Source organism: Sus scrofa, chromosome 12, assembly GCF_054392235.1.
Source record: "Sus scrofa isolate SSC_HxYL_T2T_F1_AM1 chromosome 12, Sscrofa_HxYL_maternal_Yorkshire_Landrace_v2.0, whole genome shotgun sequence".
NCBI classification, from domain to species: Eukaryota; Metazoa; Chordata; class Mammalia; order Artiodactyla; family Suidae; genus Sus; species Sus scrofa.
Genome location: NC_139394.1, coordinates 39,734,799 through 39,762,064, shown reverse-complemented (window position 1 = coordinate 39,762,064; position 27,266 = coordinate 39,734,799). Strand labels below are relative to the sequence as shown.

At 39.9% G+C, this 27,266-nt stretch overlaps 1 protein-coding gene across 15 annotated transcripts in view; it reads left to right on the top strand.

The window, feature by feature from the left end:
- Positions 1-234: 234 nt before the first annotated feature.
- Positions 235-27,266, top strand: part of TRIM37 (tripartite motif containing 37) — a 133,740-nt gene continuing 106,708 nt past the window's right edge. For 8 of the 15 annotated variants that reach the window (XM_084984961.1, XM_013981116.3, XM_084984959.1 and 5 more), the window contains exons 1-8: positions 235-691; positions 3,131-3,232; positions 12,925-12,965; positions 14,556-14,672; positions 18,255-18,342; positions 21,214-21,336; positions 23,214-23,337; positions 24,520-24,587. In XM_084984961.1, coding sequence (XP_084841087.1) covers positions 671-691; positions 3,131-3,232; positions 12,925-12,965; positions 14,556-14,672; positions 18,255-18,342; positions 21,214-21,336; positions 23,214-23,337; positions 24,520-24,587 — 684 coding nt within the window. In that variant the 5' untranslated portion in view covers positions 235-670. The remainder of the gene's footprint in view (positions 692-3,130; positions 3,233-12,924; positions 12,966-14,555; positions 14,673-18,254; positions 18,343-21,213; positions 21,337-23,213; positions 23,338-24,519; positions 24,588-27,266) is intronic. The other 7 variants (XM_084984962.1, XM_021067287.2, XM_021067283.2 and 4 more) reach the window with 1 other exon arrangement.

The window sequence follows — 27,266 nt, the reverse complement described above, 5'->3', positions numbered from 1 at the left end:
TCCAGGTGCTCCTGCTTTTGGCGCGCAAAAGTTTGCGTCCGGTAGAGCGCAGCCCCTCCCCTAAGGGGGGGCGGGCGCGGTCAAACGCCTTCCTCACCGCCGCCTGCTTTAGCTCCGGCCGCAGGCACCCAACCCTGCGGCAGCGAACGGCCAAATCTCGTGTGCGCCCCGCACCGCGGGAACTAGGCGCCCGCCTCTGGCCCGCTGCCTCAGTGCGGCGGCCTGCGCGCATGCGTAATGCGCGCGCCGCGCCTTTCCTCACACCGCGCCTTCCGCTACCCTGGTTACCGTTGGTGTTTGCGAATTCCCTGCAGCACCTTCTTCGCAGGAGACTAGCGCCGTTTCGATACGCGCGCGCCCGCGTCACGTGGGCCGAGGCTCCCTCGCGGTCGCTAGCGGGCTGCTGAGCCGGGAGGAAAGGAGCTGCAGCTACCACTCACCCTCCCGCTGCGTCCTAGGACGGGCGCGCGGATAAAAATGGCGAAGTGGGGGTAGCTGGAGCCGAACCCGAAGCGATGGGGCGCGCGAGTGGGGCGGTCGTCGGAGCCCCCTGACGTGGGCGCTTGGCTGTTCTCCGCGGCGATTTGACCTGGCGACCTCCGGCCGGCGCCTCATAGGTCAGACCACGGACTCCGCGGCTCGCCGAGGGCCCCGCCGAGAGCTGGAGGCAATGGATGAACAGAGCGTTGAGGTGAGGGCTTGGAGGAGGTGGTGGCTCGTTTTCTTCGCCACCCGCTGAGCGCTCTTTATTTGGGGCCCCTTGTCGTAGGGCACCCCCCACCCCGCCGCTGCCGCTGTGGAGAGGGCTGGCCCAGTGCGAAAGACACCGGGTTCGCTCTGCAGCCTCCAGGTGCCCTGTGCTCTGACCGTTCCCGCAGTCAGTCAGGTGGTGCCTATTCGGGCAATTTCAGGACGTCTTGGCACCGGAACTCATCCCCACAGGGTCCTTGTAAACTACAGCCTGTTCGGAGCAAAACTGCAAATTCATTGGATGAACGTGCCCTGGGACTCACCTCCAGTTCTTAAGAGTTTATGCGCGGATCCAAATCTCCCTCCGAGTGAATAATCATTCTCTCCCAGAGTTACAGCTGCCCATCTTAGATTAGATGAGGATATACTCTTACTCTCCTGTTTGTAGTTTTCCAGTGCAATATACTTTTTATATCTGACTCTTGTATACTGTGATTTCAAATGCTTGGGATATTTACGTCAAGGCTAGGAGCATAAAAAGATGGCTTATTAGACATAATTATATAATTTCAAATTTTGAACATTCCAATTATTAAGATACTAAATCTTGGCTTCTTAGTAAGGGGCAACTATATTTCTGAGCACTCCAGTTCAAACTACTTCATCCAGTAGTCTTACTGTCCACCGCCCAGGGTCTGCATCTCAGTTTCTTTCTGGTCCTGCAGAGTCATGATTAGATTAATTTGCTCCATAATTCCTCATGTGAAAGTATTGTAAAGGTTTTGTTACCTTACCTTGGTTTTAGGAGAGTTTAATTCCTCTAGAATGGAGTGAAAATAAATGTGAATACTGGAGAAATAAACTTAAAATACGTAAAATAATCTACATCTAATTAAATCTGTTTTCTTGTCAGATACTTTCTAGATTGATTCACCTGAAGCTAGTAAAGATAATGCTGTTTCTTCTATTTATGTATTTTTTTTCTTTGCAAAGCCTTCTTAGAGCTAGCGCCAAAATTCTCAATGTGGGGCAGAATTTTAGGCTCAAATAAATAGCTAGTTGGTTGCAGCATTATGGCCTAAATTCAGATTTCTGGATTCTGAATTACATGGTTTCTCTCTCTCTCTCTTTTTTTTTTTTTTTTTTTTGTCTTTTTGCCTTTTCTGGGGCCGCTCCCACGGCATATGGAGGTTCCCAGGCTAGGGGTCTAATCGGAGCTGTAGCTGCTGGCCTGTGCCACAGCCACAGCAATGCCAGATCCTTAATCCACTGAGCAAGGCCAGGGATGGAACCCGAAACCTCATGATTCCTAGTTGGTTTCATTAACCACTGAGCCATGACAGGAATTCCTGGTTTCTCTTTGTATCAAAGTACACTGCCATTAATTATCTTTTTATACTTAAAAAATTTATAAAAGCAATCCATTCCCTTTGGGAAATTGCAAAGAAAATTCATAGTGTTCATTCAATCATATAGTTTGCCCTTTTTTCCTCACTATTATGTATCATAAGGATTTTTTTTCTTTTTATGGCTGCACCTGCAGCATATGGAAATTCCCAGGCTAGGGGTCGAATCAGAGCTGCAGCTGAGGCCTAAACCACAGCCATGGCAACACCAGATCCAAGCTGCATCTGTGACTCTGCACCGCAGCTTATGGCAACGCCGGATCCTTAACCCACTGGGTGAGGTCAGGGATTGAACCCTCACCCTCATGGAGACTACTTCAGTTCCTTAACCGACTGAGCCACAATGGGAACTCCATAAGGTTTTTTTTATCATTAAATAATTCAAAAATATTTCTAATGAATGTCACAATCTATGTTAACTGCTGTAATTTTAATATTTCAACATTTGGGCAGTAGCTAGATTCTTATAATTAATGTATCAGTGAAAATATTTGTGCATAAGTCTATGTTTGCATTTCATAATTTTTTTTTTTTTTTTTTTTTGTCCTTTTTGCCATTTCTCCCATGGCACATGGACGTTCCCAGGCTAGGGGTCTAATCGGAGCTGTAACCACCAGCCTATACCAGAGCTACAGCAACACAGTATCCGAGCTGCATCTGCAACCTACACCACAGCTCAGGGCAACACCGGATCCTTAACCCACTGAGCGAGGCCAGGGATTGAACCCGCAACCTCATGATTCCTAATTGGATTCGTTAATCACTGAGCCAAGACAGGAACTCCTGCATTTCATAATTTTTTTCTTAGACTAGAACCATTGTGAAGCTTAGAAAAAAAGGAAGCATCTTTTCCCAAGAGATGTTCTAAAGTATCCTGGACCTTGACTAAACAAGTCCTGATATGGAATATAGTTAAAACTGAGATATTATCAACCCAAAATAAATGTAAATGTCTATTGAATTATTGCAAGCATGCTTTTACTCTTGATTCAGTAGCCTAATCTGATGATCCTTACATCTTACACTATTTACAGAGCATTGCTGAGGTTTTCCGATGTTTCATTTGTATGGAGAAATTGCGGGATGCACGCCTGTGTCCTCATTGCTCCAAGCTTTGTTGTTTCAGCTGTATCAGGGTAAGTTGTATCTCCTTTTATATGTATGCATTTAATATATGTGGGGTATATTGTAAAAATTAACCATTTGTGTTTTTAAAATTTTGCATTTTTATGCCCCTTTTGAAATATGTCTTAAATGAATGTTCCTTAATAGGGAGACCATTGACATATTGCTTAGTACTGTGGAAATGAATTATCATCAAGTGATAATTGCTATGAAGTGTCTGGAAACCAAAGCCCAGTGTGATTTTAGTCTATTTATGTTATTAAACCACTGCACATTTAATAAGTACTTAAAAAGTGCTTGCCTGCCTTATGTTTGGGGTTGAGGATACCAAGATAAATGATAGAAGTGCTTACCCTGCAGGAGCTTAAATCTAATTGAGCAAAAGGACTTAGTGTTTCTATTGAAGAATGTGTAGTGTCATAAAGGGGCACTGATAAATGCTGTGAGACTCAGGAGGAAGTGTTTATGCTTCTTTGTTAGGCTAGAGAAAAAGCTAGTAATGGGTTCAAAGGCAAAGAATAAAATATAGAATCTTTTAGTTAGAAGAGACCTTAGAGATGAATTGAATCTACTGGCTTTACAAATTGAATGTAGGTGAACCTCCAAAACAAAATTATGAGGAAGCCTAAGATGCAAAGCAGAAGAACTTATTTTGGTGGTATGTGGGGATTCTGTAGCATATCTGTGGGCCGCCATTGAAAACTGTCCTGCCACATTACTCTTAGTAGATTAGGTTCTTTACTGAGAGAGTCAAAGTCATCTAACATACTCTTTCTTTACCTCAGAATTTCTCAGTGGTTCCTTCTTCCTGCCTGAGGAAGATAAATATCCCTTTGTCACTATGACTATCTGTAATACTTTAATCATTTGCTTCCATTCACACAGTTAGCAAATGGTGGAGCTGGATTTGAACCCAGGAAGTCTGGTTCTAGATCCTGTGTTCTTTGTCACTATACCATGTGCAGAAGATCAGAATAAATTGAGAGCATTGTTTTCAAACAGTAGAATGTGGATAATAAGATCTGTTTCACAGGATGGTTATGGCATTAAATGAGATAAACTAAAAGTTAATTTAGAAGCTAAAATGGGAGTTACTGTCATGGCTCAGTGGTTAATGAACCTGAGTAGTATTCATGAAGACACAGGTTTGATCCCTGGCCTCGCTCAGTTGGTTCAGGATTCGGCATTGCCGTGAGCTGTGGTGTAGGTCACAGACTCAGGTCAAATCTGGTGTGGCTATGGCCAGCAGTTGTAGCTCCGATTCAACTTCTAGCCTGGGAACCTCCATATGCCTCGAGTGCAGCCCTAAAAAGAGCAAAATAGAGAAGTTCCCAGGCTAGGGGTTGAATCAGAGCTGTAACTGCTGGCCTACACCATAGTCACAGCAACTCGAGATTTAAGCTGTGTCTGCGATATGTACCATAGCTCATGGCAACGCCAGGTCTTTAACCCACTGAGCAGGGCTAGAGATTGAACCCTCATCCTCATGAATATTAGTTGGGTTCATTACCACTGAGCCACAATAGGAACTCCCTAGACTCAGTTTTTTGTTTTGTTTTAGTTTGGTTTTTTTGCTTTTGTTTGTATTTTGTCTAGACTTAGCTCTTTGGATGAAGGTCCAGTATACATATGAACTCTGGTTATTACCTTATATCTCATCGATTCTTCATTTCTTCACTTTTACCTCTTCCTCCTCCTGTTCCTTAAAAGCATTTCTTTCTTCTTTCTTTCTTTCCTTCCATTTTTCCTTTCTTTTTCCATGCCTGTGGCATGCAGACATTCCCAGGCCAGGGATCAAACCTATGCCACAGCAGTGACAACACCGAATCTGTAACCACTAGGCCACCAGGGAACTCCAAAAGCATTTATTTCTTAAATAGTGCTGCTTGCATTCTCTATTATGAAGTTTCTGGGAAATTTTCATTGACTTTGAGAAATTTGACTTATTTTGCAGTTTAGCTATCATCTATATGTGCATGGCTCCCAAACTGTTCCTTTAGCATTGACCTATAAATGTCTTATCTGATCGTCCAGATAAAATTCTTCCTATTATTTTTTTCAAATTGACTTTTTGAGTTTTTTTAAATTCTTTTTTGCCAGTCACTCAAACTTGAAACCTCTGGCACCAATGATTTTTAAGTCTTGTCAGTTATCTCCTAGTATCGGTTATAACTGTCCAACCTTTCTGTTCTTATTGTTATGATCCTAATAAATACAGACATTTATTATCTCATGCTTAATTAGAATTACCATCTAACTGATCTCCCTGTTTTGAGTTTATCTCTAGTCCATTTTGTATCCTGTTGCTTTGATGTTTTCCAGTAATGGCATTCTTTTTTCCTCCCAGAAGCTTCAGAGATTTATTGATTTTTATTTTAAAATTTTATTTATTTATTTATTTGGCTATACCTGAGGCATGCAGATGTTCTGAGGCCAGAGATTGAACTCATGCCACAGAGGTGACCCAGGCCACAGCATTGACACCAGGTCTTAACCCATTAAGTTACCAGGGAACTCCAGAAGCCTCAGAGATTTATTGCCTGAAGGATAGAGTACAAGAACATTAGTCTTATATTCAGATCATCTGGATGATCTGTTTTGTTTCTCCCCCTCCCCATTTTTCTTTTTGGCTGTGGCATGCAGCAGCTTGATGTGGGATCTCTAGTTCCCAGACTAGGGACTGAACCTGGCCTGTAGCAGTGAAAGAGCTGAGTCCTATCCAGTAGACCACCAGGGAACTCCCTGTATAGTTTGGTTCTAACATTTCTTTTTAGAGTTGTTTTGGTTCCTGAATGCATCATTTATTTGCTTGTTCATTCAATAAGTTTTAATTGTATGCCTACTTGAAGTTAGGTAGTAATTTCTGAAGGAATTGACTTATTTACTTGTTGGGATATAGGCAAGAAAGTAAATAGCTGTAAGATATTCTTCATAGCATAAAGAAAAATGAACCTAATTAAGAGTACAGAGTGGAGACTTTGCGAGGGCACAGGTGGGTTGGATTTAGATAGGATCCTCTGGGAAGGTCTCTGTAAGTAGATGACATTGGAGCAAATATCTAGGGAAAGAAAGTCCTAGGCAGAGACATCAAAAGGGGCAGAGGCCCTGAGAGAGAAATATGTTTAGTGTGTTGAGAAGTAACAAAGAAACCAATGTTGCTGGAGCAAAGTAGACAGAGAGGGAAAGGAAATGAGTTTGAAGATGCCGCTAGGAGCCTTGGATTTTATTTTAAGTGTGATAGTAGCCATTGAAAGCTTTTGAGTGACTTAAAGTAATTTTTGGAAAGCTCTCAGTCTGGATCCTGTGTGGAAAGTAGACTGCAGGGAGTTGGGGGAGAGAATGAAGAGAATGGTTACGATGTGCTTTATTGGTGAAAGATGAATGGTGTTTTAGACCAGAATGGTAACGGTGGAGGTGGTGGAAAATAGGGCAATTCTGGATGTATTTTGAAAGTAGAACCAGTGGATTTTCATACAGATGGGATGTGAAGAAAGTTTTTTTTGTTTTGTTTTGTTTTTTTTAATAGCATTTGGAGAGTTCCCATTGTGGCTCAGCAGAAACAAATCCGACTGTTATCCATGAGGACATGGGTTTTATCCTGGCCAAGGATCAGTGGGTTAAAGATTCAGTGTTGCCACGAGCTGTGGTGTAGGTCGCAGATGCAGCTCGGATCTCATGTTGCTGTGGTGTAGGCTGTCAGCTGCAGCTCCAATTTGACCAATCCCCTAGACCCAGAACTTCCATGTGTCGCAGGAGCGGCCCTAAAAAAAAAAAAAAGAAAAGGTTTTTTTTTTTTTTAATCTCAGATTTACATGTTTATTATACATCTAATTGGAGATGTTGACAGTTGGAAATAGAATCTGGATTTGTGGACGGGAACATTAGAGAGATTGAATTATTAGCATATAGATAGTATTCAAAGTCTGGGGACTAGATAAGATCACCAGCTTACCTCCTATGGGAAGAGATTTTGAGGTCTGAACGCTGGACCACTCAAAGGTTTAGATGTTAGGAAAAGCTATGAGTGAGGCATGACAGAATTCAAATGAAAAATGTTTCAGAAAGGAGTAGTTTAGCTATGTCATGTGGTTCTTAGCCTGGGAAGTGACCATTTGGATTTGAGACTGTAAGTTGTTGGCGACCATGATAAGTAGTCTAGTGGAACAGTGGGGGCAAAAACTTGATGTCAGAGAGTGGGAAGAGAAGGAGATAGCAAGTATGAGAACTGTCACAGGACTTCGTTGTAAAGGGAAGAAGTAGGGCATTGGGTTTAAGGGAGATGTTGAGAGTCATTTAGGAAAGGTTTATATCTTGCTGAACTGAACCAGCAGGGAGGGAATAATGAGACTGGAGAGATAGGGGATAATTAATAGAAGTAAAGTCTCTGAGAAGCTGAGCACTCCACCCAACCAAACTGTAGTATTTGAATGCCTTATTTGAGTGCCTCTTCTCTTCCATCCCTTTTCTGTTCATTTGTCCATAAAAACTGAACTGTCTTTGACAGTCCAGATACTTGTGTCATTTTAACCAACTAAGGACCAGACCCATGAAAAGGCTTATTTCCAAAGTCACCTAGTTGTTGGTAGCAGACTTACTGGACTCACTCCCAGGCTAGTGCTCTACCCATGACTCTGGTGCCTTAACACACCAAAAGGCAGGAATATTGGCTGTGTTTTCAGACCATCTTGTTGTTGTTTTTTTTTTCCTCAATGCCCGTTCCTGTTCTGTATTTTCTCCCCCTTTTTTTTTTCCCCACAATTTTCTCATCACCCTCCTTTTTTTTTTTTTTTTTTTTTTACTCTTGATTTTCAGCATTGGTAGTACGTTATGTTTGCCTATAGTTACTGACTTTGTTTTGTTTTTAATATTGCAGCCTTTTAAGATTAGGTATATTTGCCTAGCCACTTATGATGGAACATGATGGAGGATAATGTGAGAAAGAGTGTGTGTGTGTGTGTGCATGGTTGGATCACTTTATTGCACAGCAGAAATTGACAGAACATTGAAAATCAACCATAATAAAAAAAGTAAAATTAGGCATATTTGACATACAGTGAACTGCACATATTTGAAGTATACAGTTTGGTAAGTTTTTTTTGTTTGTTTGTTTTTGTTTTTTTTTGTCTTTTTTTGCTATTTCTTGGGCCGCTCCCTCGGCATATGGAGGTTCCCAGGCTAGGGGTCGAATCGGAGCTGCAGCCACCGGCCTACGCCAGAGCCACAGCAACGAGGGATCCGAGCCTCGTCTGCAACCTACACCACAGCTCACGGCAACGCTGGATCATTAACCCACTGAGCAAGGGCAGGGATCGAACCCGCAACCTCATGGTTCCTAGTCGGATTCGTTAACCACTGCGCCACGACGGGAACTCCCAGTTTGGTAAGTGTTGACAAAGGCATACACCCTGCAGTCAAGATAATACTAATCTCCCCAAAATTTCTTTGTGTCTCTCGGTAATCCCTTCCTCCACTTGTCTTGTTCCCAGGCAACCGAGGATCTGCTTCCTATCACTACGGATAAGTTTATGTTTTCTAGAATTGTATATTAGTGAAATCTTAGACGATGTACTCTTGGGTTAAGGATCCGTTGTTGCCCTGAGCTGTGGTGTAGGTCGCAGACGCGGCTTGGATCCTGCGTTGCTGTGGCTGTGGCATAGGCCTGTGGCTACAGCTCCGATTAGACCCCTAGCCTGGGAACCTCCATATACCCCAGGTGTGGCCGTAGAATAAAGGCAAAAAGACAAAAAAAAAAAAGAGTGTGTACTCTTAAGGGTCTGGCTTTTTTCACTCAGCAAAATTAATTTTGAGATTCATCTTTGTTGTATGTATCAATAGGATTCCCTTTTATTATTCCCTAATAGCATTCCATTGCATGCATATGCCGTAATTTATTTATCCATTTTCTTGTTGATTGCTTCTAGTTTTTGGCATTTACATAGAAAACTGCTATGAACATTGGTATACATGTCTTTGATGCACTTAAGCTTTCCTTTCTCTTGGGATTTTCTTTTATCTTTTATCTAGGAATGGAATGGCTAGATCATATGGTAGGTGTATGTTTAACAAATTGTCAAACTGTTCTCTAAAATAGTTGTATCATTTTACATTCTCACCAGCAAAGCATAAGAGAATTTCAGTTCTTCCATGTCAATGTTAACACTTAGTATGTCAGTCTTGGATTTTAGCTATTCTCATAGATAGTAGTAGCTCAGTTTTTCCCTTAAGATCATGAAAAAGACAAGGATATATACTTCTATTACTTTTGTGCATTATTATCTCCAACTGTGGTAACTACTGTTCCTTCTTTATGAATTTGACCCAAATTCTAAGTACCTCATATAAATGAAATCATGGAATATTTGTCCCTTTCTGTTTATTTCTGGGCGCTCTATTCTATTTTGTTGTCCTTATGCCAGTACCAAACTGTTTCGATTTACTGTGGTCTTGTAGTAAATTTTGAAATCAGGAAATGTGAGTCCTCTAACTTGATGAAAAGTTTTCAGTCCTTCACCATTGAGTGTGATGTTTGCTCTGGGTTTTTTCTTTTTTTGCTTTTTTTGCTTTTTAGGTCTGCACCTGTGGCATATGAAAATTCCCAGGCTAGGGGTCGAATCAGAGCTATAGCTGCTGGCCTACACCACAGCATCATGGGATCTGAGCTGCGTCTGTGACCTGCACCACAGCTCACGGCAACACCAGATCCTTAACCCACTCAGTGAGGCCAGGGATCAAACCCATGTCCTCATGGATACTAGTCAGTTTCGTTACCACTGAGCCTTAATGGAAACTCTGGAAATTTATGTTGAATGTGAGGGACTTGCTGCAAGGGTGTTTCTTTAATACTACTTGTGTATTAACAGTATCACTGGTTCTTAGTTTGATTTGGTTTGGTAGAAACATTGTTTTTTTCCTCAGAGTGTTAATAAAATTACCATATTGTTTTGTGATTAGATTAGACTATAGAATAAAAGGTAAAAATGCCACAAATATTAAGAGAAAGGAAAGACCACAAGGAAAGTTTTGTGAACATAATCAGTGGACATTGCCATGGAGGGACAGTATAAGCAAATACACAGATAAGATGCCAGGAGTGGTATATACTGCAGCCATAATCTGTTTTGACTGGAAGGGAGGGGCATATTAAAAAATACAGACTGGAGTTCCCGTCATGGCTCAGTGGAAACAAATCTGACTAGCATCTGTAAGGACACAGGTTCAATCCCTGGCCTCAATCAGTGGGTTAGGGATTTGTCGTGATGAGCTGTGGTGTAGGTTGCAGACACGGCTTGGATCTGGCATGGCTGTGGCGTAGGCCGGCAGCTACAGCTCCGATTCGACCCCTAGCCTGGGAACCTCCACATGTCAGGTGTGTGGCCCTAAAAAGACAAAAAATGCATACACACACATACATGTCACTCCTTATCATGGTGTCAGTCTTTGTAGAGTTTATAATTTAGCAGGGCAGGGGAGACCAACAAATAAGTCAGTACAATAAAATGTTATAGGTAAAATGAAAGGAGAAGTATAGGTTGCTGTATAGAGCATGGCAGTAGTACTTTAAATAGTCTGTAGGAGTTCCCTTGTGGCACAATGGGTGAAGGATCCAGTGTTGTCACTGCAGTGGCTCAAGTCTCTGCTGTGTGGCACGAGTCTGATCCCTGGCCCAAGAATTTCCACATGCCACGAGCGCTGCCAAAAAAAAGGTTTGTAGATAGGGAGAGCTTTTTGGAGGAAGTGATATGTAATCTGAAATTGAAAGGATGAGCCAGAATAACCTGGTTGAAGAGAGGTGTTGAAGAATATCCTGGGCAGAGAGGGGAAACATATTTAAAGACTTAATCTTTCTGGATTCCCTAGGGTGATGTAGAAGATAAAGCTAGAGAGGTGTGGGCTGAGTCCAGCCCTGGAGGAGTGCTGTGACTAGCAGAGCATTGTTTGAAGGAAGGAAACCTGACCTAAATCTTGCTTTGCCTGGGGACCAAAGAAATAATGTTCAAGGTTGTTAAGAATGGAATCTTTATCTATTTTCTTTCTCTTCCAGCTTTATTTTCTGTGCTATGAAGTACATTTCCCTCTGTTTAGTCTTCTATTGTTCTTTAAGCTTACCTTGAGAATTTTACTTATTTATTTATTTTTATTGTATGAGTGGTCTTCATTGTTTGCAGTGGAGGTGGGAGATGAAGGTCAGGTTTGGCTGCTTGGGTGGCTCCACAGACTTAGTCCCAGCCCTCCAAGAATTTTATTTTTGAGTTAAAAATTTGACTTTGGGTAAAAGTGTAAGTTCTTTTTTAGAAGTAGGAAGGGATGAACAAATAACATATTAGGAGTATGTAGCTTTTGGATTATATTCTTTTTTACCTCAGAACCTATTTAGAAGGCAGTTGAAACAAAATAGTTAATTGTGGAGCTATTGTTTTTGGAAAGGTATTCAGAAAATCTTAGCATCTCCCTGTATTCAGTATAAAACTGCTTCCTATCCAGTAATAATTGAAATGCTTTAATTGATAGAATTTGTGGTTTAGTAGACATGTTATTCTATTGTAAAAGCCTTTTTATTTTTTTTTTTTTTTTATTTATTTTTTTTTTTTTTTTTGTCTTTTGTTGTTGTTGTTGTTGCTATTTCTTGGGCCGCTCCCGCGGCATATGGAGTTTCCCAGGCTAGGGGTCGAATCGGAGCTGTAGCCACCGGCCTACGCCAGAGCCACAGCAACGCAGGATCCGAGCCGCGTCTGCAACCTACACCACAGCTCACGGCAACGCCGGATCGTTAACCCACTGAGCAAGGGCAGGGACCGAACCCGCAACGTCATGGTTCCTAGTCGGATTCGTTAACCACTGCGCCACGACGGGAACTCCGTAAAAGCCTTTTTATAATTATGAGTAAACGAGGTTATATAGATGTTTATTGAACTGTGGAACTATTTAAGACAAAGTTTTGCTGTACTCCTTTTATTTATATCTTTAGGTGTATTTTTTTACTTTTTATTTTTTGCTTTTTAGGGCCGCACATGTGGCATACGGAAGTTCCCAGGCTAGGGGTCAAATCAGAGCTGCAGCTGTTGACTTACACCACAGCCATAGCAGCAGAGGATCTCAACCAAGTCTGCAATCTGCACTGCAGCTCATGGCAATGATAGGTCATTTAACTCCCTGAGAGGCTGGGGATTGAACCCATATCCTCATGGTTACTGGTTGGGTTCGTTATTGCTGAGCCACAACGGAAACTCTCAGGCATAATTTATATACCCATAATGTATATGCTTTACAGTTAGTTTGCTTTTCAAAATGGAATTTAGTGAACCTTAAGATTCCGCAGAGATTTTATGGTGTGTAGTTTAGAAGTAAATCATCATAGTGGCTTATTTTGGGGGGTGGGTGGCAGTGACAGTATCTTTATTAGTTTTGTGAAGGTCATTGACATCTTCCCTGTGAGATCCAAGTAGTTCTAAGATCATTTTCTTTTCCTATGAGAGAATAGCTTCTTATAATTATTTTGGAATGAGTTCTGTCCCTTTGAAAATTTACCCCTGTCACAGTGATAATGAGAAGAAGAGAGATTGCTTGCTATTTCCATAAGTGTCTTTGTAATTAGTGTAGGCACTAGAGAGTTAAACTCATTAAATTTGGTATATAAGTATCCAGTATGTACAAATGAAAGTAATGGCGTTTTTGCAATCAAAATCTAATTTTCTTGCTTCCTTAGCGCTGGCTGACAGAGCAGAGAGCTCAGTGTCCTCATTGCCGGTAAGTGTTTTATCATGACTATTAATATTTTTTACTGTGATTATTTGCAAATTTGAAATAGAGTAAGGTGATGGGGTTAGAGTGTGCCCTAATATAAAGTTCTTTCTGCAATCTGTTAACATTTCTCCTCTTGTGAATACAGTTGAAAAGAAAATAAGCAGACTATCTAGATTTAAAAAATGCTGGAAGTTCCCTTGTGGTGCAGTGGGTCAAGGATCTGGCATTGTCACTGCAGTGGCTTGGGTTACTGCTGTGGCATGGGTTCAGTCCCTGGTCCAGGAACTTCCACATGCTGCAAGTGCAGCCAAAAGAAAAAAAAAAATTTTTAAGTTTTCTGTTTAAATAAAAAAAAAAAAAAAGATAGTAATAAAAAAAGCCTTCTGATCTTGATATTCCCCACCTGATCTTTTCATGAATTAACATTTTCAGAAGATATTGTTAGATTTTAGTATCTGTTCTAGACATTTTTCTATTTGTGTACTGATAGGTATTCATAAATAAATTTTTTCTTTTCACAAGCAAATGTTAATACTGTTTTGCTGTTTGCTTTTTTTCCCATGTGGTGCCTTTCTTGATGGTATGTACACATGACATTTAAAATCAATGTTGAATAATCTGTCAGACTATCCATTGATTTACTTATGCTCTAATTAAGAGATAGTTCTGTTGTTTCCATTTTTGGTTATTTCAAATAATGATGCCAGACTGTATTGAAGGAAAAATTTATTTTTTTATCATTTTACATTCCTAATAATAGATATTGAAAATACCTTTTCCTTCACATTCTTGCCAGCACTGGATATTACTAATCATTTTTTTGTCATATTGTTAGGTCAAAAATGCTATCTTGTTTTTAATATGATTTTTTAAAAAAATTATTGAAACTGAGCATCTTTTGAAACATTTTTAGCTATTTATAATTTTTTTCTTAAACTACCTCTTAATACCTTATGCCCATTTTTCATGTATTCTCATTTTTCATATATATATGTGTGTATATATATATATATATATATTTTTTTTTTTTTTTTTTTGCTTTTTAGGGCTGCACTCACAGCATATGGAAATTCCCAGGCTAGGGGTCCAATAGGAGCTACACCTGCTGGCCTACGCCACAGCCACAGCAGTGCCGGGTCCGAGCTACATCTGTGACCTACACTATAGCTCACGAAATCCCAGATCCTTAACCCACTGAGCGAGGCCAGGGATTGAACCCGTGTCCTCATGGATTCTAGTCAGATTCTTTTCCAATGAGCCAAGACGAGAACTCCTGTTACTGTTTCGATAGTAATATGGTGTGCATATGGTTGTAAGCTCTATTTTGAGAAATGTGTGTTTTTTTTTTCTTGATGGATTAGTCACCCCCCTCCTTTTTTTTTTTTTTTACAGCTTTGAGATAGAATTTAAGAAATTGTAAGATATTTAAAATGTGTAACATGATTATTTGATGTATGTGTACGTTGTGAAAGGATTCTCCTCATTGAGTTAATTAATGTGTCCATCACCTCAATATTTACTTTTGAAATTTGTTTTTAGAAAATGATCTCAAATTCCTGAATGCAAATATTTGTATATATGTTTTCTCTCCAGTGCTCCACTCCAGCTACGAGAACTAGTAAACTGTCGCTGGGCAGAGGAAGTAACACAGCAGCTTGATACTCTTCAGCTCTGCAGTCTGACCAAACATGAAGAAAATGAAAAGGACAAGTATGTTGTCAGTTTCTTTGTTCAAGTGTTTCATAAATTTTGCCGCATGCTTTTTTGTTTTTCCTTTTTTAGGGCCACACTTTGGGCATATGGAAGTTCCAGGCTAGGGGGTGAATCAGAGCTACAGCTGCTGGCCTACACCACAGCCACAACAACATGGGATCCGAGCCACATCTGCAACCTACACCACAGCTCAGGGCATCACCAATTCTTAACCCACTGTGCAAGGCCAGGGGTCAAACCCACATCTCATGAATACTAATCAGGTTTGTTACTGCTGAGCCACAAGTGGAACTCCTTATCCATTTTTTTTTTTTTTTTTTTTTTCTTCAGTTGATGGATTGTTGCCCCTGAGGCATATAGAAGTTTCCAGGCCAAGGATTGAATCCTAGCTACAGCTATGACGTAGGTAGGCAAAGCTGGATCTTGTGCCACAGCAGAAATTCCCTCATCCATGTTTTAGCATGTGTTAGAATTTGCTTCTTTTTTAAGGCTGATTAATATTTCATCATGTGTATGTATCATATTTTGTTTATCCATTCATCTGTTGATAGATATTTGGATTGATTCCACTTCTTGGCTGTTGTGAATAAAGCTTCTATGACCATGAGTGTTCATCTCTTCTAAACTTTGTTTCAGTTTTTGGGTGTTTATACTGAGAAGTGGTTTAGCTAGATTATATGGTAATTCTACTTTTAATATTTTGAGGACCCTCCATACTGTTTTCCATGGTGGTTTTACTGTTTACTAGCAGCAGTAATCAAGGGTTCCAGTTTCTCCACATTCTTGCCAACATTTGATGTTTTCTGGTTGTTATCATGACGGCCGTGCTAATCAGTGTGAGGTAATATTGTGGTTTTGATTTGCACTTAATCTGATGATGAGGATGTTGAGCATCTTTTCATATGCATGTTGGCCATTTGTGTATATTTGGAGAAATGTCTTATTGTATTTTGCCCACGTTTTAATTGTTTTTGTTTCAAAAGGTTTGTATTTATTTTTTGTTTGTTTGTTTTTGTCTTTTCCTAGGGCTGCACCCACTGCATTTGGAAGTTCCCAGGCTAGGGGTTTAATTGGAGTTGTAGCCGCCAGCCTACACCAGAGCCACAGCAGCTCGGGATCCAAGGTGCGTCTGTGACGTCCACCACAGCTCATGACAACACCAGATCCTTAACCCACTGAGCGAGGCCAGGGATTGAACCCTCAACCTCATGGTTCCTTGTTGGATTCGTTAACCACTGCACCACGACGGGAACTCCATGTACCACATCTTTATCCACTCCTGTCGATAGATATTTAGGTTGCTTCCATGTCTTGGCTATTGTAGGTGGTGCTGCATTGAACACTGGAGTACATGTATCTTTTTGAGTCATGGTTTTCTCTGGATAGATACCCAGGAGTGGGATTGATGGATTAAATGGTAATTGTACTTTTAGTTTTTTGAGGAATCTCCATAATGTTTTCCATGATGGTTGCACCATTTTACATTCCCACCAACAGTGTAATATGGTTGCCTTTTCTCCATACCCTCTCCAGCATTTCTTTGTAGACTTTTTGATGATGGCCATTCTGGCTGGTGTAAGGTGGTACCTCATAGTAGTTTCGATTTGTGTTTCTCTAATAATATGTGATATTGAACATCTTTTCATGTGTTTTTTGGCTATCTGTATGTCTTCTTTGGAGAATTATCTGTTTATACTTTCTGCCCATTTTTTGATGTTTTTTTTTTGGTCAGGATTTTTTTTAGTTGTAAGAGTTCTTTATTTTGGATATTAACTCATCAGATAGGATTTGCAACTATTTTTTTCCATTCCATAGATTGCCCTTTTACTCTGTTTATTGTGTCCTTTGACATATGGGAGTTTTTGTTTGTTTGTTTGTTTGTTTTTGGCTGCACCTGCTCCTGAGCCTGGGATTGAAATCTCACCACAGCAATGATAGCACTGGATCATTAACCTGCTGTGCCTTAGAAGTTGTTAAATTTTTTTTTTTTTTTTTGTCTTTTTGCCATTTCTTGGGCCACTCCCGAGGCATATGGAGGTTCCCAGGCTAGGGGTCCAATCGGAGCTGTAGCTGCCAGCCTACGCCAGAGCCACAGCAACGCGGGATCCGAGCCGCGTCTGTGACCTATACCACAGCTCACGGCAACGCCGGATCGTTAACCCACTGAGCAAGGGCAGGGATCGAACCTGCAACCTCATGGTTCCTAGTCAGATTCGTTAACCACTGCGCCACGACGGGAACTCCAGAAGTTGTTAATTTTGATGTAGTCCACTTTATGTGTTTTCAGTTTTGTTTGTGCTTTTGGTGTCATAACCAAGAAATCATTACCAAATCGAGTATCATGAAGCTTTTCCCCTGTATTTTAAGTGTTTTATAGTTTTAAGTTTTAGGTCTTATGTTTAGGTCTTTGATCCATTTTCAGTTAATTTTTGACTATGGGATAAATTAAAGATATCTGTTTACTTGGGCTGTTATAACAGGATATCATAGACTGGGTGGCATAAACAACAAAAATTTATTTTCTCACAGTTTTGGAGGCTGGTAGTATCAAGGTCAGAGTATTGTCAGGGTGGTTTCTAGTGAGGGCTCTCTCCTTGACTTAGGTGTGGCTTCTTTTCACTGTGTCATGTGGCCTTTTCTCTGGGTGTGCATACTCCTGCTGGCTCTTTCTCTTCTTATAAGGACACCAGTCCTGTTGGGTTAGGGCTCCACCCTTGTGATCTTACTTAATCTTCGTTATCTCCTTAAAGGCCTGAACTCGAAGTAGTTACATTATGGCTTCAACCTGGGAGTTTGGGGACACAGAGTTCAGTTCATACCCATGTCCAACTTAATCCTTTTGCAAGTGAATACTCAGTTTAAGGGAAAACTTAATTTGTAGTTGTTTAGGGAGTTCCCATGAACTGGCCTAGCTTGGTGGGTTAAGGACCTGGTGTTGACGTGAACTGTGGTGTAGGTCACAGACGCAGCTTGGATCCTGCGTTAACTGTGGTTGTGGCCCAGATCAGCAGCTGGAGCTCCAATTTGACCCCTAGCCCAGGAACTTAGATATGCTGCAGATGTGGGCCTAAAAATGGAAAAACAATAAAATAAAATAGAGTTTTTCATTTCTCATGAGGGTCTGGTATTAATATTGTGCAGTTAATCACATGGGTCTTAGTTATTGTTAACTTTGGCCACATGTAAAAAAGAGAATTTGTGTATGCATAGATGCTCACATGTAGGCATGGACATGTAGTCTGATTTGCCTAAAATGTAGTAATAGGATAGAATTTATCATCTATACAGATGCTCTGAAATGATGTTGTATTTATCCTTTAAAATGAAAGCAGTATGCATTTTCCATGGAATTGTATAGTCCTTATGGGTTAATGAAAACAATATTTTAAAAAAAATGTGTCCACATGCAGTTGTGCAACTTAATTCACAGAATCCATGGAAAACATTTTATATTTCCTGAGATATAGTCATGTAAAATTGGCTGACCTGTTTGCCAAAACTTAGCAGTTTGTTGTGGTAACTATATTCCAATTTTAATTTATTTAATTTATAACTGTACTTTTTTTCCATAATACATAGATGTGAAAATCACCATGAAAAACTTAGTGTATTTTGCTGGACTTGTAAGAAGTGTATTTGCCATCAGTGTGCGCTTTGGGGAGGAATGGTAAGCAGAATTAATTCAGCATATTTTTAGAGTCTAGAAAGCACTGGAATATTTGCTTTAGATAGAAAATAATGTCATTTTGCTCTGTTTATAGAATGAAAATTAAATGCATTTGCTTTGTAGCAGAAACTCTTATATTACACATTTTGTTATTCCAGAAAAACTTATGGGAGATTTTGATGTATCATGTATATCCCTTACATAAATACTTTAATTGAAAACCTGTAAAATGTATATTCATTCGTGAATCTTCTCTTTAGGCTCAAAGTCTTCTTTGATCTGATGTGCTGGTCATTTGGTCTGATATCCTGGTCATGATTTCCAATTTTGGTTTCTTGAAAGTGTGGTAATAAGTAGATATTTGTGAAACAGTACAGACATTTAGATCTTAAGATTTTTTTTTTTAATCTAATCCAAAAATAGTTTTTTAAGGTAATTTAACTTTATCAAGTCTAAAACATTTAGTTTTTCTAGGGACAGCTTTTTATTTTATAGTTGTGTTTATTATTTAAGTAATAATTTGGGGTTTTTTGTTTTGTTTTTTGTTTTTGTTTTTGTTTTGTTTTTTTGCTTTTTTTATGGCCACACCCACGGCATATGGAAGTTCCCAGGCTGGGGTCAAATAGGAGCTGCAGCTGCTGGCTTACAGCAACACGGGATCCGAGCCATGTCTGCGACCAACATCACAGCTCATGGCAATGCCAGATCCTTAACCCACTGAGTGAGGCCAAGGATTGAACCTACGTTCTCATGGGTCCTTGTCGGTTTTGTTAAACGCTGAGCCATGAAGGGAACTCCTGTTTAATAATAATTAAATTCTTATAGTAATACAATTAGCATAAATGGATTTGAGAATAAATACAATAGATTTCTGGTAGGAAAGATTAGTTACAGTGCGAACAGAAGTGGGTAGACAAACAGAGGTTGCCTGTTAGCACTGAAAATTGATCATTCTTTGAGTGTTAGCATGTTTTAGGGAGAGGATGGCAGGCAAGTTGCTTGAGTAGAGCTCAATTCAGAGAGCTTTCTGTTAGAATTTGATTACTAATACACTGATTAGAAAAAATTAAGTTCTCACAATTTTCTACTTGAGTGGGTTTTGTAAAAGCAATGGAAATATTCTTTTCCATACTGCACGTGAACATATAAAAATCCATATCTTTTTTCTCTTAGAGACCATGGCTCAGTGCTTTGGTTGAACAAGACAGTTCTAATAAGAACTTACCTGTTAGAGGAATTTTCTTTTTCGTTCTTTTTTTTTTTAAGAGCTGCACCTGCAGCATATGGAAATTCCCAGGCTATGGAGTTCCCGTCGTGGCGCAGTGGTTAACGAATCCGACTAGGAACCATGAGGTTGCGGGTTCGGTCCCTGCCCTTGCTCAGTGGGTTAACGATCCGGCGTTGCCGTGAGCTGTGGTGTAGGTTGCAGACGCGGCTCGGATCCCGCGTTGCTGTGGCTCTGGCGTAGGCCGGTGGCTACAGCTCTGATTCAACCCCTAGACTGGGAACCTCCATATGCCGCGGGAGCGGCCCAAGAAATAGCAACAACAACAACAAAAGACAAAAAGACAAAAAAAAAAAAAAAAAAAAAAAAGCCCAGGCTAGGGTTGATTGGAGCTCCAGCTGTTGGCCTACACCACAACCATAGCAATGCAGGATCTGAGCTGCATCTACCACCTACACTGCAGTTTTGGGGCAAAGCCAGATCCTTAACCCACTGAGTGAGGCAAGGGATCAAACCCACATCCTCATGGATATTGGGTTCTTAACCCACTGAGCCACAATGGGAACTCCCAGAACTTACTTATAATAGAAATTTAAGTTTTATTTACCAATCAAGAGTTGTGAATTTGTTTTTGGTTGGTAAATCCAAAAAATAGTTCTTTGAAAACAGCTGGATTTGTGAGGTTAATTGCATGGGTCATGTCTTCACAGAACTCTCTGTGGCATGAGGAATGGATGCATTGATTTTGCTAACATACTGTTGGTCTTTTCCTGAAGTACCTTTCTAATTTATTTATTTGTGCTAGAGACTGGGGGTTCAGTAATGAACAAGACAGGTATCAAAGAACTAGTTCCGTGTTTAATTGCTATTGTGATAAATACTAAGAATAAGTAGATAGTGTTTTTGTTTGTTTATTTTGCTTTAGGGCTGCAGGTATGGCATATGGAAGTTCCCAGGCTAGGGGTCCAGTTGGAGCTACAGTTGCCAGCCTACACCATAGCCACAGCAACGTGGGATCTGAGCTACCTCTGCGACCTACACCACAGCTCACAGCAACACCGATCCCCACCCACTGAGGGAGGCCAGGGATTGAACCTGAATCCTCATGCATACTAGTTGGATTCATTTCTACTGTGCCACAATGGGAACTCCAGTATATAATGTTGATAAGAGTGAATAACCATGAGACCTGACCCTGTAAGCCTGAGTTAAGCTCCAAAGGATGAGGAGTCAAGTGGGTGGAGAATTTGGAGAGAGTATATGGAAGAATTATTTTTGAATATTGAGTTGCTTTTGCAAAGGGCTGGTGAAAAGAAGTTTGAGGACATGGAAGAAGGCTAGTGCTGACCAAGAGAATAATGACAGATTTGGTTGTGTCCGATGGTTTGGGCCAGGGTTAAGGATTTTGGTTCTGTCTAATGAGTGAAGATTTCTTGGCAAGTAAACATTTTGCTAAAGTTTATTATCTGAAATCTTGAAGGATTTCCTACATGGGCCAAGCTCTGGCCTGTTGTAACAAAGACAGCCAAAAGATAAAATTTATTTGAAATTATTTACCAGTTTATTAGTATCCATTGTGTTAAGAAAGGATTGCAAATGCAGATGAGATACGAAAGTGTTCTAATACTGCTCATTAATTTAAATAGCATGGCGGACACACCTTTAAACCTTTGGCAGAAATTTACGAGCAGCATGTTACTAAAGTGAATGAAGAGGTAGCCAAACTTCGTCGGCGACTCATGGAACTGATCAGCTTAGTTCAAGAAGTGGTAAGACTGCTGCAAAAAGATCATTATCCCTTTTAGAGTCTATAATATATATTTTTTATAATGTAAATGAATCAGATGTTGAATTCAAGATTTGTATTTATAGTCATTCTCACCAACTTCAAACTAGCTGAGGAATTTGCATCTAACTCCCTTACCTGTTCTGAAGTAGGATTGCTTCTTCTTATGCTGAAATAGAGAATCAATGAGTTAATTAAGCCTGTTTGTTATAGAGTCAGTAATTGACTCTTAAACAGAATCAGTATTGACATTTGCACTCATCAAGTCAGGCATTCTTTAGACCCCCAGCTTTTGGGAGAGTTTTTGCTACCAAGGAATGGATTATTTTTAATGTCCTGAATTAAAACTACTCTGCAGAATTAAGAGAATAACACTATTCCTTAGCAACTGTATGGGTCAAATAGCTTTGGGGAGCTATTTACCACATTGAAGTACTAAATATATTTTTAGAATATATTTAAAGTTACCAGAATTGCAGTTATTAGTGAGGTTTGCAGACCATTCCTAACTTAAAATGTCTTTATTTTACTTCTATAGGAATCAGGATCAAAATCACCATTTAAAACATTCTTTTTTTTTTAATTATTAAAAAAATTTTGGCTGCGCATGTGGCACATGAAACTTCCTGGACCAGGGAATTGAACCTGAGCTGCAGCTGCAACCTGCGCCACAGCTTCAGCAACACCAGATTCTTTAACCCACTATGCCTAGCTGGCGATGAAATTCTCATCTCTGTAGCGACCTAAGTTGCCACAGTTGGATTCTTTTTCTTTCTTTCTTTTTTTTTTTTTGCTTTTTAGGGCCACACCCATGGCATATGGAGGTTCTTAAGCTAGGGGACAAATCAGAGCTGCAGCCTCTGGCCTACACCACAGCCACAGCAACGCCGGATCTGAGCCTCGTCTGTAACCTACACCACAGCTCACAGCAAGGCCAGATCCTTAACCCACTGAGTGAGGCCAGGGATTTAACCCGCAACATTATGGTTCCTCATGAGATTAGTTTCCACTTCGCCACAATGGGAACTCCAGCAATCGGATTCTTATCCCAGTGAGTCACAGTGGAAACATCCTGTAACATTCTTTATACAGGAAATAATGCTTTCCAGTTGCATATATGCTACACAAAATCATTTTGTAATATAAACAAGTTGGATGGCTTCTCTTTGGCCATTACTTTACTACTTTTCTTTCTATTATTTTCTTTTGGCAGCATTTAAATTTGGTCATGAGGGTGTTCTAGTTTGCGATTCTCAATCCTTTTGCTTATCATAATAGTAAGTATAGGAAAGATGGCTTTTTTTTTTTTTTTCCCTAGGGCCACACCTGAAACATATGGAAGTTTTTAGTCCAGGGGTCGAATTGGAGCTGCACTGCCAACCTACACCACAGCCACAGCAATAGCAGATCCAAGCTACATCAGCCACCTAAGCTGCAGCTTGTGGCAATGTGGCAACCTTTTGATCAAGGCCAGGGATCAAACCTGCATCCTCATGGATACTAGTTGAATTCTTAACCTGCTGAGCCACCATGGGAACTCCTACTTTGTTAATTTTAAATAATTTTTTTCTGAGTGTCCTATGATATATGAGTAATTAAAAAGCATTATTGACTTAACAGTGCTTTTTTTTTTTTTTTTTTTCTTTGCCACACCCAAGACATATGGAATTTCCCAGGCCAGGGCTCAGACCCAAACCACAGCAGTGACGATGCCTGATCCTTAACCAGGGAACTTTGGCTTACAGTTTTTAAAGAGGAAAGCAACTGATTTTAAAATAATTGCGATGATTGCATTAACATGTATTTACTTCTGTTTTAAAAATTCCTCAATTACAACTTTTTTACCTGTTTTTTGTCTAGGAAAGAAATGTAGAAGCTGTAAGAAATGCAAAAGATGAGCGTGTTCGGGAAATCAGAAATGCAGTGGAGATGATGATTGCACGGTTAGACACACAGCTGAAGAATAAGCTTATAACATTGATGGGTGAGTGTGCTTCTATATACAGGGTGCTTTGAACCTCCTTGATGTTCAATCTTTGAAGAGTATAATAACTTTGGTGAGTTACTATAGGCTAGGAAAATACTGCTTTAGGAGTTCCCTAGTGGCTTAGCAGGTTAAGGATCTAGTGTGGTTACTGCTGTGGTGTGTTTGATCCCTGACCCAGGAATTTCTTCATGCTGAGAGTGCAGCCAAAAACAAACAAAAAAACAAAATTTATACCTGTTAAATATCCCTCTGTATTAATTAACATTACACCAAGTTGCTATCAGAGGATTTTCTTCCAGCTCTTTAAACTTTGTGATTTACGAAGAAAATTGTCTGATTTGGCATGCATGCCTATGTTGTTATTGCACTTTTTTTTTTTTTTTTAAGACATGTAAAGCAGTTTCTTTTCTATGATAATTCCTTTATCCCCATGTGTTACCACCATCTTGAGACTGTTTTCGTCTTTGGTCACTCTCTCTTTTTTTTTGTTTTTTTTCATTTGCCTTTTTTTTTAGGGCAGCCCCTGTGGCATATGGAAGTTCCCAGGCTAGGGGTTGATTTGGAGCTGCAGCTGCTGGCCACAGCAACGCCAGATTCAAGCTGCATCTGTGATCTACACCACAGTTCAAAGCAACTCCAGATCCTTTAATCCACTGAGCAGGGCCAGGGATTGAACCCGAGTCCTCATGGATATCAGTCGGGTCCATTAGTGCTCAGCCACAATGGAAACTCCAAGAATATGCCTCTTGCTGACATTTAATATAAACATTTGGCCCACTTAATACATTCTTTTTAGGCTGCAGTTAAATTTTGGGGAGGAATTATTTCAGAATAGTTGAATGATTAAAAAATTTACTTTTCTACATCTTTATATTCCTTTAGATGGAGGAATGACATCAATTACATTACAAAATATGTTGTCATTGTGTATTTCTTAGAAGAATTTAATAGACCTACACTGCATTTTATCTAACAGTATAGTTAGGATTGGTTCTGAAATACTCTTGTCAAAGTTAATGTGATATATTCAACCTCTTCTGGCAGAATGTTTTAGGTAGCTGTAATGAAGAAGTATTGCATACTTGAAATTCCCTGTTAGTGCATGTGTTTAATGAAAGTTAATACCATTCTTGAACCAATAACAAACCTGAGTGTTGGACTTTTGCTGTTTTTAAATAGGTCAGAAGACATCTCTGACACAAGAAACAGAGCTGTTGGAATCCTTACTTCAGGAGGTAGAGCATCAGGTGATGAAATATTAAAAGAAATGAGATAAAAGTCTTTATCCATTTTTTTGTGGTGATGCTTTGAAAGTTTTTTGGGATTTCCTTCTTTGGCACAGTGAGTTAATGATCAACCTTGTCTCTGTGGAGGTGCTGGTTTGATTCCCAGTCCTGTGCAGTGGATTAAGGATCTGGAGTTGCTGTAGCTGTGGCATAGGTTGCAGCTACAGCTCATATTTGATCCCTGGCTGGGGAACTTCCGTATGCTACAGGGGCAGACAAAAAAGAAAAAAAAAAGTTTTTCTTTTTTCCCCCACAGAATATATTAGATCAAAAGATCAGGAGATCTTGTGTTATATTGGGTTTTTTATGAAATAGGAGTCAGCTGATTCTGTTCAAGGTTTCTCCATTATGTTCGGGATCTAGATACATTTAATAAGATTGCTTTTATGAAAATGGAATTATTTTTACTGAGAATAATAGCAATTTAAATCTATAAAAGATTAAAATCTTTTATCGTGACTTAAGTGGTGATTGTAAGATAGAATGTGATTGCTAATTGTTAAAGTGAGTCTTAGGATAAAATTAACATCTTTATTAAGGTTTTTTTTTTTGGGTTTTTTTTTGTTTGTTTTTTTTGTTTTGTTTTTTTGCTTTTTAGGGCCACACCTGCGGCATGTGGAAGTTCCCAGGCTAAGGATGGAATCGTGCATCCCTATGGATACTAGTGGGGTTTATACCCCACTGAGTCACAACCCGAACTCCGAAGGAAATTTTTATTACATATTAAATATCATTTATTGCTTTAGATGTTTGGAACACAGAGGTGGATAAAATAGCAAAAAAAAAAATCTGTCCGAAAAGAGTTTATAATTTAGATTGGGAGTAGCTTAGGGATAAAGTACATACTGGATGAAGAGATAAGATATGTAGTGTTTCATTTATTTGGTATGTTTATCTGTCTTGAATTTGGTGATTGGAATTCTCAAATTCCTTCATGATAGACACTGTCTTCTGTGATTGTTCTCTAAATTATCATCCTGAGAATTCCCTTCATTTCTTCTTAGTTTGAATTTCATGTTTCCTGATTGCCCCTTTCTGGCTCTTTATTGACATGTTTGTTTTGGTGTCATACTTCCTCAGTGGCTTTCATGAAAAGGTAATGAGAACAAATTTTTTATTTTTGTATGGTCACACCCACAGCATATAGATGTTCCTGGTCTAGGGATCGAATCAGAGCTACAGCTGCCAGCCTACATCATAGCCACAACAAAACCAGATCCAAGTTGCATTTGCGACCTGGGATGCGGCTTACAGCAACCCTGGATCTTTAACCCACTGAGTGAGGCCAGAAATCGAACCCGAATTCTCATGGATACTATTCATGTTCCTAACCCTCTGAGCCATAGCGGAAACTCCAGAATAAAATTTTTTTTATTTTTAGGGCCACACCTGCAGCATATGGAGGTTCCCAGGCTAGGGGTTGAATCAGAGCTGTAACCTCTGGCCTACGCCACAGCCATAGCAATGCCAGATCTTTAACCCACTGAACGAGGCCAAGGATTGAACCTGCAACCTCATGGTTGCTAGTCAGATTCGTTTCCGCTGCACCATGACGGGAACTCCTGATTAGCTTTTTAATAAATGCCAGCTGGTTTCCTGAAGAGATTGTACCATTTGTATTTCCGTCACTAGTCTGAGAATTCCAGGTTTTCCACATCCTTGCTAATAAGTGACATAGTCTACTTTTTATTTTAGCTGTTCTCATATAGGAGTTTGATAATTGATTATGGCTTTAATTTGCATTTTCCTTATAACTAAAGACACTAAGCATCCTTTCAACCTATTTGCCATCCATATATCTTCTTTTTTGTGGTGTCTGTTCATATCTTTTGCCCATCATATTGTTACCTTATCGAGTTTTCAGAGTTCTCTACATGAATACTGGATGTAAGTCCTTTATTAGGTGCTTTTGCAAAGATTGTCTTCACGTCTGTGGCTTGTCTTTTCATTCATTTAAAAGTATCTTTTGCAAGGACATTTGATGAAGGAGTTCCCATTGTGGTGCAGCGGAAACGAATCCCACTGGGAACCATGAGGTTGCGGGTTCGATCCCTGACCTCGCTCATTGGGTTAAGGATCCGGCATTGCCGTGAGCTGTGGTGTAGGTCACAGACACGGCTCAGATCCCGAGTTGCTGTGGCTCTGGCATAGGCTGGTGGCAACAGCTCCGATTAGACCCCTAGCCTGGGAACCTCCGTGTGCCTCGGGGTGCGGCCCTCAAAGGACAAAAAAAAATTTTTTTTTGATGAAGTCTAAGTTAACAATTTGTTCTTTTGGTGACACAGCGAAGAAATCTTGACCTACCTAAGGTGAAATCACAAAGATTTTCTTCTGTGTTTCCTTTCAGAAGGTTTGTAGTTTAGCTTTTATATTTAGGACTACTAACTACTTTGATCCATTTTTGTATGTGAGATATGTGGATCAAGGTAGTTTGTTTTGTTTTTGTTTTTTGCATGTGGCTATCCAGTTGTTCCAGCACCATTCATTGAAGACCAGTCTTTCTCCACTGAATTGTCTTTGCATCTTTTTCAAAAATTAATTGTCCTTTTGTACATTGTTCTATTGATTTATTTTATGCCACTACTGCATTTTTTTCTTTTTTTGTTGTTTTTGTTTTGGGCATGGGGGCACAGTCATGGC